At 48.3% G+C, this 12,215-nt stretch overlaps 1 protein-coding gene across 2 annotated transcripts in view; it reads left to right on the plus strand.

Moving 5' to 3' along the window:
• The window catches only part of slc30a6 (solute carrier family 30 member 6), a 47,668-nt gene extending 37,194 nt beyond the window's left edge, over positions 1-10,474 (plus strand). For both annotated transcript variants that reach the window (XM_080482365.1, XM_080482364.1), the window contains 5 exons: positions 6,481-6,600; positions 6,705-6,807; positions 6,910-6,957; positions 7,474-7,542; positions 8,670-10,474. In XM_080482365.1, coding sequence (XP_080338491.1) covers positions 6,481-6,600; positions 6,705-6,807; positions 6,910-6,957; positions 7,474-7,542; positions 8,670-9,317 — 988 coding nt within the window. In that variant the 3' untranslated portion in view covers positions 9,318-10,474. The remainder of the gene's footprint in view (positions 1-6,480; positions 6,601-6,704; positions 6,808-6,909; positions 6,958-7,473; positions 7,543-8,669) is intronic.
• The last annotated feature ends 1,741 nt before the right edge of the window (positions 10,475-12,215 follow it).

Below are 12,215 nucleotides of genomic sequence, written 5' to 3' on the forward strand. Positions count from 1 at the left end.
CCAGGAGCCAGAGACCAGGAGCTAGAGACCAGGAGTCAGACCAGGAGCTAAAGACCTGGAGTCGGATCAGGAGCTAGAGACCAGGAGTCAGATCAGGAGCTAGAGACCAGGAGTCAGATCAGGAGCTAGAGACCAGGAGTCAGACCAGGAGTCAGAGACCAGGAGCCAGAGACCAGGAGCCAGAGACCAGGAGCCAGAGACCAGGAGTCAGACCAGGAGCCAGAGACCAGGAGCCAGAGACCAGGAGTCTGTCTGTCTTCTCTGCTGCTTCCTTTCATCCTTCAGCCTCAAACCACCAAACCTACGGATCCTGATACTCTTGTCGGTTCTTATTCTATTAAACGAACTGAATTCCACAGGAGAGAGAATCTGATCGTTAAATATCTAAATCTTCACTAGTAAAAGACGGGATCTCGAGACAATCTCTTGAATTCCGTTCCACAAAGTGAGCTCTCGGTGTTGGAGGCCTGCTCTTCATCCAGAACCCTTTCAGCTCCTCGCGTCTTCAGACCAGAGTCCTGGACCTAGGAACCAGGATCAACATATCCAGGATCTCTGGTTCCTGGTTAACTGATCCAGTCACTTTGGATCCAGATCACCGTTCCTACCAAGCAGGTTATCAACTCACTAGTTCAACCCAGACCTACGTGTGCATGTTCACATGAAAGGGGCGGAGCTTGCAGCGCCTGACCAATCACACTTTGAGAAACTCTGCAGAGCAGTTTACAGATTACTGAAGGATCAGTTAATCTCTGAGATTATGAAGAATCCAGCAGCTCAAAACAACACTGCTGCTGCAGCCAAAGCCAGAACTTTCCTGACTTGTTAATGCTGACTTGGTGAGATTATACCAGATTAATTTATCAGTGATATAAACGGACAGCAGGTCTGCTGATCAATCAGTTTCACGTTATTCCAGCAGAAACGTTTCAGGCTGAACTTCTCTTGTGTTTTGTGTTGGAATATTAATTCATCACCGTGACGACAGGATTAGTTCTGGTTCTATAAATTCATGGTTCTGCAGTTCTGTCAGGTGTGATCATGAACCTCATTATTCCAGATTAACAGACCTGGAACAAGTCCAGAACTAAAACATCCTTCAGAGCCTCAGAGACCAGGATTTATTTTATTATGTCAAAAAGATAGTTTAAATTAATAAATTAATTTCTCCTCTCCGGTCACTAATCACCATCATTTAAGAATGGGCGGGTCATTTTCCAAGCGATCTGATTGGTCAGGAGGGCAGAGCTTTACACTCTGTGATCTTATCCAGAACATATCCTGCTCGGGAGCAGGTTAGACAGTGTCCAGTTACCACGGTGATTTATCCTGGTGAGAAAGTGAAACGAGCGTCGTAGTACGGAAAACCAGAGTTAATCCTTGAAGTTACCCCGATAAGAGAATCTCCAGCGTCGTACTACAGGCCTCTGGTCTGCTCCGGTCCAACAGGACGGCGACTTCTCTCCCAGTATTCTTCCACTGGTTGGGGACCTTCGGTGATCCTCGGTGTTTGTCCGGTCGCTCCTCTGCAGATGGTTTGTTTTGTCGGTGGAGTTAAATATCCCCGGACCGACACTTTGTGGACACCTGAGACCCGAGACTGAGACCCGAGACCCGAGACCCTGACCTGAGATCTGCGGCTGGAAGCCGATAGTTTGCAGCAGAAACACTTTCTCTCTAGAATTGTGTCGATGCAGAGCTTCCTGCCAAAAACTGCACACGGCTCCGCTTTCCCAGGAAATCTTCACCACTCAAGAACAAATGAATCACATCCCAGACCACCGGGCGGTACTGCACCACAGGGGGCGCTGTTGGCCTGAGAGAGCATTGCCGTATTGGATAAACTTGTTTTCTTATAAACATTAGCGTTAGCATGGCGGCGTGAAGGACCCTGAATGAAGTTAAAAATACTTTTTCAGGAATATCTGCTACAAATTCTATTCATACAGAGTGAACAGAGACTCATGGCCGTCCACTCCAGAACACCGTCCACTCCAGAACGCCGTCCGCTCCAGAACGCCGTCCGCTCCAGAACACCGTCCACTCCAGAACGCCGTCCGCTCCAGAACACCGTCCACTCCAGAACGCCGTCCACTCCAGAACGCCGTCCACTCATTACGCCGTCCATTCCAGAACGCCGTCCACTCCAGAACGCCGTCCCACTCCAGAACGCCGTCCACTCCAGAACACCGTCCGCTCCAGAACGCCGTCCGCTCCAGAACGCGGTCCACTCCATTACGCCGTCCACTCCAGAACGCCGCTTCACGTAAACGCACCATTTCTGTCCGACCGTCCACATGGCGCGGCGTTTTAGGAGCACGAATATTTTAAAACATTTTTTGAAACACATCTCAAACGTTGGCTCGGCTTTGAGATGATGTCAACGACCTCCCTCCCCCCCCCCCACTGCGATCCGTGATGTCACTTCATAAGCACAACAATGGCAGACTACATGCTGCAGGTGGCGCTGCAGAAGCTACTGATGGTAGCAGGAGGAAGAACAGCAGCATAGATTTATATACAAGTCGGAGTCTACTGCTATATTTCTATGGTCTCCGTGTCGTCTTCGGCATTTTTGGTGTATTTGGTGAGTCGCAGCACCCCTAAAGGCCTGGCAGATGTACTACATGCCCTTAGGCGTCGGGTTTAGCCGTGTTCATAGTGACATGTGGACGGAATTTTTTTTGAGAGTCCTGTCGAGGCTCGTGGGGGCGGGGCTCAGACCCCCCCCCCCCACCCCCGGTGGTTTCGGGGGGCCCCTCACTGCAGGTTGAGAAGCAACGTCTTGTATTTCAGCAGAAACGGTCACACTTGTCCTCCAGTGATGAGACGTAATTATTATTATTATTGTTGTTGTTTGGTGCCTAATAAACAGGAGCATGTGTTCAGGTTGTAAACAGCTCATCCTCCATCAGATCAGATTCCTACATGTGAACATGTAACACACACACACACACACACACACACACACACACACACACACACACACACGCGCACGCACAGCGCCATGTAATTCTGTTTGCTCTGACGAGTCGTCATGTTTAATTAATCTCTCCTCAACCATCAACGCTCAATTCTTTTTTTTTAAATTCACGTTGCCATGGTAACGTGTTCACCAGCAGCTCGCCGCCAGCCGCTGCCGCCAACCACAGCTGATGAATTTTACATCCCGCCGACATCGTTACGACTCGCAGTATCGGCCGCATACACGCTCGCCGTCAGCGGCTCGCTCGTTACCCCGGGGCGACAGCCCAGAGAGCGCCGCGGCGGATCTGAGCCCTGATTGGCTGAGAGGGCGGCAGAAGTGAACAGGACGTCCCAGCCTAGTTTCCAGTGTGTGTGTGTGTGTGTGTGTGTGTGTGTGGTGTGTGTGTGTGTGTGTGTGTGTGTGTGTGTGTGTGTGTGTGTGTGTGTGTGTGTGTGTGTGTGTGTGTGTGTGTGTGTGTGTGTGTGTGTGTGTGTGTGTGTGTGTGTGTGTGTTGTGTGTGTGTGTGTGTCCCCACTTAACCCCTGCAGGGCTGCAGGGTCTGGAGGCCACCCCGGGTTACATAAAGCCTGCTGCTGTGTCGACCCTCAGCAGCCTCGAGCCCCAGCTTTGTGTGCTGTGTGTGTTCATTCATCAAATCTCTGCACTTCAGTTGAGTTAATACCATTCTTATTTATTTCACACTGACGTACGACGCATCAGTGGAATAACGGCTAGTTTCCGTTTATTAACTTCAAACTGAGGAAAAAGTGTTGAAGCTTTAACGACTCCGGTCCGGAGAAACGTTCCCACATAACGGCTCGACATTCTTTCACCTTTCTGCAGAAAAAAACAAACGGTGTGGCAGAGGCGGCGCGGGGGGGGTGGCGTGGGGGGGGGGGGGGGGGGGGGGGGGGAATCTAGACAACATGAGGAGGGAAGAGGAGGGAGAATGAAGAAAAAACGTGATCACAGCTTTTATTGTGGCGGAGCTGCTTCCTCCGGCGCTCATCAGTGACGAAGCAGTCGCATGTAGGAAAATATCCAAATTGGTTCCACGTATAAACGAGGTCTGGGTCTGGAGGGAAAATCAGAATCGCAGCTTTCAAACGGAAACAAAACAAGTCGGATACGAGTCACTGTGAGCAAAACCTCAGAATCTGGTCTCATTTCCCGGCAGCGTGAACGAGGCTTTACTCCCTTTCTCCCACAACAAACAAACAACTACTAATTATTCTAAATGACAATAAAATAATCACACAAAGAGAATTTGACCACATTTGGAATATTGTCTTTATTTTCATTTCTGACAAGTTTTAACTGATCTTGTTTGTAATAATCTTTTAGTTTTCAAAAACACATTTGGAGTTTTTTTTAAATTCACTCTTGGTTATTTTCAGTTCGATTGGTACAAAAAAAAAATTAAAATTAAATTCCAATATAGAATTTATTACATTTCATTTTCTTGTCAATTATTAATTTCACCAGATTAATCACAATAAAGGTTGGGTGAGATTTGTATGAATGAACAGTTGGATGATAAAGACGGTTGAGCCTGAAGAGCTCATAACGTTTGGGAGGTGATCTGGAGATCTTGATCTTGCTTTGAAAGGCGCCTATAAATAAAATGTATTATTATTAAAATTATTAACTTACACAGAAAATAGAAATGATAAATCCCCCCCCCCCCCCCCCCCCCCCCCACACACACACACACACAGGAAAAAACAACCGCAGAGAGTCCAAATTTAACAAAAAGACAAAAACTCACAACAAAATGTAAAAGATACAAATAGTACAAAGAAGTACTCTTAAATTCAAGTAGCAATAAAACTCCAGTGAGACGAAACTGAATCTTTCACTTCAGGACTTTTTGGTTTCAGATGAAAACTGATCGACTTTCTGCTCTCAGCTCTTATTCTGCCGGGATTTCTACTTCTATCAGTTTGTGTGTGGAGGAGGAGGAGGAGGAGGAGGAGGAGGAGGAACAGGAGGAGGAGGAGCAGGAGGAGGAGCAGGAGGAACAAGAGGAGGAGGAACAGGAGGAACAAGAGGAGGAGGAAGAACAGGAGGAGCAGGAGGAACAGGAGGAACAAGAGGAGGAGGAGGAACAGGAGGAACAAAAGGAGGAGGAACAGGAGGAACAAGAGGAGGAGGAGGAGGAACAGGAGGATTAGGAGGAGGAACAAGAGGAGGAGAAGGAACAAGAGGAGGAAGAACAGGAGGATTAGGAGGAGGAGAAGGAACAAGAGGAGGAAGAACAGGAGGAGGAGGGGCAGGAGGAGGAGGAGGAACAAGAGGAGGAGGAAGAACAGGAGGAGGAGGAACAGGAGGAACAAAAGGAGGAGGAACAAGAGGAGGAACAAGAGGAGGAGGAGGAGGAGGATTAGGAGGAGGAACTAGAGGAGGAAGAACAGGAGGATTAGGAGGAGGAACAAGAGGAGGAAGAACAGGAGGAGGAGGAGCAGGAGGAGGAGCAGGAGGAGGAGGAGGAACAAGAGGAGGAGGAAGAACAGGAGGAGGAGGAACAGGAGGAGCAGCAGGAGGAGGAACAGGAGGATCAGCAGGAGGAGGAGGAGGAGGAGCAGCAGGATTAGGAGGAAGAGGAGGAGGAAGAACAGGAGAAGGAGGAGGAAGAACAGGAGGAGCAGGAGGAGAAACCAGAGGAGGAGGCGGAAGAACAGGAGCAGCAGGATGAGGAGGAGGAGGAGGAGGAGCAGGAGGAGTTACTGTTGTGTGACCTCCTTCACTTTAACCAATGACAGTTGAGAGTTTCAGTTTGGCTTCGCTCCGTGTCTTCAAGTTAGAACTCAAACATTGTCTCGTGTTTTGAGCGTCGGGTCGTCTGGCGACAGCGCCGAGTCACTGAAAGAGCAACTTTTTGAAAATAGTGCAACTTATTAAAAAAAACAACTAAAAAACTGCCTTTGCTGTGGATCGCTCTCCGATGCTTCACAAACCACCAGGAAACCACTGGAGGTGAACAAAACACATCAGCTGACAAAGTAACTGATTACTCAGGGTACTCAGAGTTCCTCAGGGTTCAGCGCTGGGTTCTGTGTGTTCCGATGCAGAGACCAAATTACAAATCTTTTCCCGCTGTTTTTAAAAGAGAAACATTAGTTGCAGATATGAATGTTAAACCTTGTTTAAATTAGTATTGTTATTAAAACTATGGAAATCAAATCAAATCAAAAGAGAAAAATTAGTTAATTATTATCAGAATTATTTATTTTTATTTACTTATTGAGGAAGTTCTTTGGCAGATAAACAAAACTAGAATAGAATAGAAATGTTTCACATCTTCCGCCCAGTCCAACACCACAGGATCGTTACTTGAGGAGTTCCTCAGGGCTCCTTTCTCGTTCCTCTAAAGTTTGATGCTGCTTCAGGCTGGTTTTATTTGAAGACGCAACGACACCCGGACTCCAGACCAGACCAGCATCGACTGTCAATGATCGCCAGTCACCCCGCCTCTCATCTGTTTGTTTGTTTGTTTGTTTGTTTGTTTGCAGTCTGTGTGGCATCGTTCCGGGTCTGAGCAGCGTGCTGCTGCCTCGCATGAACCCCTTCGTCCTGATCAACATGGCCGGAGCTCTGTCGCTCTGCATCACTTACATGCTCATCGAAATCAAGTGAGTGGAACCTGGTTTCACGGGGGGGGGGATTTCTTAGCGAAACGCAAAACAACAAAACGATCCGCCTGAAACGTGTAAACGACGCCCCGCTGTCTCCCCAGCAACTACAACGCCGTCGACACGGCGTCGGCGGTCGCCATCGCTCTCATGATGTTCGGGACCATGTACCCCATGAGTGTGTACAGCGGTAAAGTTCTGCTGCAGGTGAGGGCCACACACCCACACACACACACACACACACACACACACACACACACACTGCGGTGGTTGTGTGTGTTTCTGAAGCATGCCGCCTCTCGTCCTCAGACCACGCCCTCTCACGTCATTGGCCAGCTGGACAAACTCCTCAGAGAGGTGAGACGACCCACCACAATGTTAAAGCACTACATTATCGTCACCCTGTAAATAAACATTTACCCTTTAGAGGTACCGGAGAAAGTAACTAACTACTATTTTATGGAGGAAAACTATTAACATGTTTTAATTGACTATAAAGAAACATCAGTTATACCAAAGATCAGAAATGTACCGAATTATCCTGCAGTGATCTGACAGGAAAAACTAATTCATCGAGAAAATGACTGAAATGGTTAAACAGGCTCCTTTTCTAGTATCTGAGTTCTAATGAGACGTTTTTAGTTTCAATGGGAAGATGTAGAATTGAAACACGCCTCAGATATACAGAATTCCTCAAAGAAGTTGGTGAATAAATCACAAGATTTTAATATTTAAATATTTCAAAGTACCTGCAAATATATATATTTTAAATTACAATTAAACAAACAAATAAAGCAGATTAAATAAACTGAATTAAATAAGTAAAGTAATTTTTTAAGGAAGTGTTTAAGAGATGTTTGTGTTTGTGATCAGGTGTCCACGTTAGACGGAGTCCTGGAGGTTCGGAACGAACATTTCTGGACCGTCGGCTTCGGTTCTCTGGTATGTTAGAGTTTTTTTTACTTTGTGTGTGTGTGTGTGTGTGTGTGTGTGTGTGTGTGTGTGTGTGTGTGTGTGTGTGTGTGTGTGTGTGTGTGTGTGTGTGTGTGTGTGTGTGTGTGTGTGTGTGTAGTCTGTCAGTTGTTCCTTTGGCCTCCAGGTGGCGCAGTGACCCCACCCGACCCCCTCTTGTTTGTATTTGTGTTATTGATGATGCTCCTGCTGTTGTCGTCTGTGTGATTGTTGCCGCGGTTACACAACTGTCGGTTGTTGGCCGACTGCTAACGGAGCAGCTGTCCAAACCCATTTGACCCTCGGATGCACTCCTGCCCCACGGGGGGGGGGGGGGGGGGGGGGTGTGTGTGTGTGTGTGTGTGTGTGTGTGTGTGTGTGTGTGTGTGTGTGTGTGTGTGTGTGTGTTCGTTCCCATGAGGACTGTAAATTTAGGATAAAATAAAGAGACTTTTTGTTTTCAGTCTTTTTACAATTTTACGGTTGAATTTAACATTTAAAAATTTCTGTATGTTTTAAAAAGTTCTCCCTTTCTGAGAAAATCCAAACTGAAAGTGTAATAAAAATTAGAAAATGTCATTTTGTAAACGACCTGAGAGCACCACCGTAGTGTGCAAGTGTGATGTTGTTACCATGGTGATGGTGGACCTGCAGTGAGGTTACCATGGTGCAGTGAGGTTACTAAGGTGATGGTTGACCTGCAGTGAGGTTACCATGGTGATGGTGGACCTGCAGTGATGTTACCATGGTGATGGTGGACCTGCAGTGAGGTTACCATGGTGATGGTGGACCTGCAGCGAGGTTACCGTGGTGCAGTGAGGTTACTAAGGTGATGGTTGACCTGCAGTGAGGTTACCATGGTGATGGTGGACCTGCAGTGAGGTTACCGTGGTGATGGTGGACCTGCAGTGAGGTTACCATGGTGATGGTGGACCTGCAGTGAGGTTACCGTGGCGATGAAATGCACAATATATTTGTGGATTTGTTCTTTAGTTGTTTCTTTTTCTTCACAAATGCGTTTTTGTCTTGAAACTTTGTATTTGGTTAAAGAAAACTAAAGTAAACTGTGTTTGTATCGATGCTCTGACTCCACCTTCCTCCTCCTCCTCTTCCTCCAGGCTGGCTCCGCCCACGTTCGAATCCGCCGTGACGCTAACGAGCAGCTCGTTCTGGCTCACGTCACCAACCGGCTGTTGCCGCTCGTCTCCACGCTGACCGTCCAGATCTTCAAGGACGACTGGACCCGTCCTCTGCTGACCGGCGCCCTGTCCTCCTCCTCCTCCTCGCCCTCCTCCTCTGTGGCTCCTCCTGTGGGCGTGGCTGAAGGCTACGCCCTCTCCTCCGCCTCCTCGCTGCCTCCTCTGCTGCTGGACCCGCTGACCTCCACCCCCTCTAAGCTCAGCAGCCCGCCCCCGGAGTTCTCCTTCGACACTCCGGGGAGGAACATGCAACCGATGGTGCTCCCGGCGCCGGCCCACCAGGCCCACCAGGCCCACCAGGCCCACCAGGCCCACCGGCCCTACGGAGGCCTGGGACTCTCCTATGGCGCTCCGCCCTATGCGGCGGCGCTGGGTCAGGGGCTGGCCCGGCCCGGCGGCGGGCTAGGACTGGGAGTGCAGGGTCTAGGCCCCGGGTCCGGGTCCGGGTTCGGACTGGCCTCCTCTCAGGGCTACAGGACTGCACTCGGAGGGCCTGCGGCGCCACTGCGGTTTGGAACCGGCAACCCTCTGTCTGCACAGTCCCAGTACCGACAGTACCGGCCCTGACGCTCACGCTGAACCTCAGAACCTTCTGGACCCGCTTCGCTTCCTGGGATTTCGCTCATGTTTGTGTCGGACTGCAGATGTTTCCTCCGGCGTTCGGTGCTGAATCCTCGGAGCTTCTTCTGCTATTTATTTGGCTCAAGGGACCAAAAGTGACTCCGGTCACGTTTGACTTTTTGTTCTGATTCTTTAGTTGTTGTTTTTTTTTATCACTTATAGGAAACAATGTTGTGATCCGACCGAGACGTTTGAGACTTTCACACGAGTGTGTCAGACAGGAAGTGGCTGACAGAGCCGCAGTGACTGGCTCGTTAACACAATAAAACACCATTCTAAAAGGTCAACTTTATAACTTTATAACTTTATAGCAGATAAACAAACTGAAAGACAACTTCCTCAGGCTTCACTTGTGGGTCCTTGATATTTTACTCTTGATTCCATCTGTCTTATTGAGTTTATTTCACTTGGAGAAGTTTAAACACGCGAGGAAGTGAAACTTAATTTTCATGTTTTTGAAACACTGAGTGACTCATCAATAATCCGTGCAGCTGAAAACCTTCCCCGCTCCCACCACCAACCACTCGTCTGTCATTAAACCTCGAGTCGGAAATATTCCAACCGGTATTTCCCGTTTCTCATTGTTTTGGTAATCGTGTGTTTGATGAGTAGTTTTGATTATTCAAAACGTAGAAATGAAATATCTGAGTCATTCCCAGTGAGTTGATGATTGTGGCCTTGAGTTTGATCTTTACATTCTTAATATTTTCATTTTTACGACTCAAAAGCTCAAATTCTGAAGAAGGAATTGTTTTTAGTTTTCTCCCTTTTCCGTGGTATTCTGACTCGGAGAGGTTTTTGCCTGTAATGAACTTTAATGTGGTTTTCTTCACGTTGCAGCTCTGCAGACGTCGCCTGAAGCGGTTGAGGGTTTGTTTTTTTTTGTTTCGCTGCTGGAAGTGGAAGTTTTTTTCCAGTTTTTAATGCTTTTCTACCTGCAGTCGGGAAACAGGCTGGCGGGTCGTGAGGTTTGGAGGAGCTGATGGCGTCTCCTGTCGCTTCCTGCCCGACGCCAGGCGTCTTCATTTAAGCTGACTCGGCTATTATTATTAAAACCCGCTGCCGTGCGAGAAGTTCCCTGCTCGTCGGCGTGACTTCCTGTTGTTTCCGTGTTGATTTGCTTTCAGGTGAGTTTGTCTGTGAGGCCCTCGGGGCTCGGGGTCGTCCTGACGTGACCCGGCGACCTCCTGACCTCAGCAGCTGTTAGAGACCTGGACTGACCTCCAGGTCCTCCGGTCCTGCTGGACAGGGAGACTCGGAGGAGGCAGGTGAGGCAGAGCAGGCTGAAACACTCGTTTAGTTTCATTTTCGATATGGAGGCAAGAGAGAAACGTCATCATGGTTCCAGATATATTTAAAATACAAATAATTACATTTATATAATAGGATTTGTTTTATAAAAATAAATATATTAAAGTACTATAAAAAGATTATTAAAAATATAATAAAATAAAATAATTTAAACGTCTATATAAAATTATTCTATAATAAAAAATATTAATTCAATATCCCGCCGAGAGAATAAAGCAGTATATAGTGTTTATCAACTGCAAAGCTTTTTACTCCGTTAACCACACCAGCCATGCAGGCTGCTGTCATTCCAATGGGAGCAGTTTGGGGTTCAATGCCTTGCTCAAGGACAGGTGGGATGGGAAATCGAACCTGCGACCTTCTGAGTGGGGGACAACCGCTCTACCCACCGAGCCTTGCAGGTTCCTCAATCCTTCACAATAAAGTCCAGAAGTTTCCAGACAAACCATCAAACTGTTGATGTTTCCTGACTGACGCCATCTTGGGAAACCTGCCCCAAGGGATTGTGGGATATCCAAGATGGCGGCAGCTCCAGCCAGAACATCAACATTTGGAAAAAGCTCCAGACTTTGTCAAGGAAAGAGCCTTGAATCCTGGAGAAAGTCTGGATGGAGTGAAACTGAAGCTTTTTCCTCAGAGAATCCAGATGTGCAGAGATCCAGAGGACAAACGGGATCTTGTGACACGAAGCCTCGGGAACCTTCAGGAGGTTCTGGGACGCTGAGACGTCAACAAACCGAGGATGTCCCGCCAAAATAAAATGCTGGAAATACCAGTTAGTCTGAGTGTGAAGAGGAACTTCCTTCAGGAAGTTTTTATTAGAGACGAACATCAACAACTAGAACTGGATCCTCAGGTTGATTTTAGGATTCTGGTAGAAGAAGTTTGATCTCTCATAAAGTACTTTGAGTCCAGAAGTAACTATTCAACCCTCGAATGACTTTAATGTACTTTATAATAAAGTATGAGGAGGTTTCGTCCTGATCTTCCTGCAGTTCGGTCCTCAGGTGGACCAGGTTGTGTCTCATGCTGCCGCAGACTGAAGGTTTGGTGAATCCATTGAGCTCTGCACGCGTGGGTTCGAATCCCGTCCTCCTCAAGACCAGTAACCTCTGACCTCCACCTGGTCTTACATTCTGTAGCTCCGCCCACTGTCCCCCGGATTCAGGTGTGTCGACCACCGCAGCCGACGCCTCTGCATGGCGTTCGTTTGTTTTGTTTCTGCTCCTCCTCGCCGTCTGCTGGAGCGCCGACCTCTTTTCACTTTCAACCGACCGCGGCGGGAAGACGTGGGCGGGAAAGTTGACGGCTCCGCGTTTTCCCGCCGCCGTCAGAAGTGAAACGGAGCCAGAGATGGATGAGTACTGGAGTGGAAAAACTGCGCGGCCCCGGCCCGTTGGTGGATTTTTGGCGAGCAGGCGGGTCTCGGAGTAACGGGGTCAGCGGCGTGCGTTAGCCCGCTAACACGTAGCGACTCGGCGCTGTCCGCTCGGCTCAGACTCAGGCGGCGGCGGCGGCGCCGCTTCGCTGAAT

This window comes from Lipophrys pholis (assembly GCF_963383615.2).
Source record: "Lipophrys pholis genome assembly, chromosome: 15".
NCBI classification, from domain to species: domain Eukaryota; kingdom Metazoa; phylum Chordata; class Actinopteri; order Blenniiformes; family Blenniidae; genus Lipophrys; species Lipophrys pholis.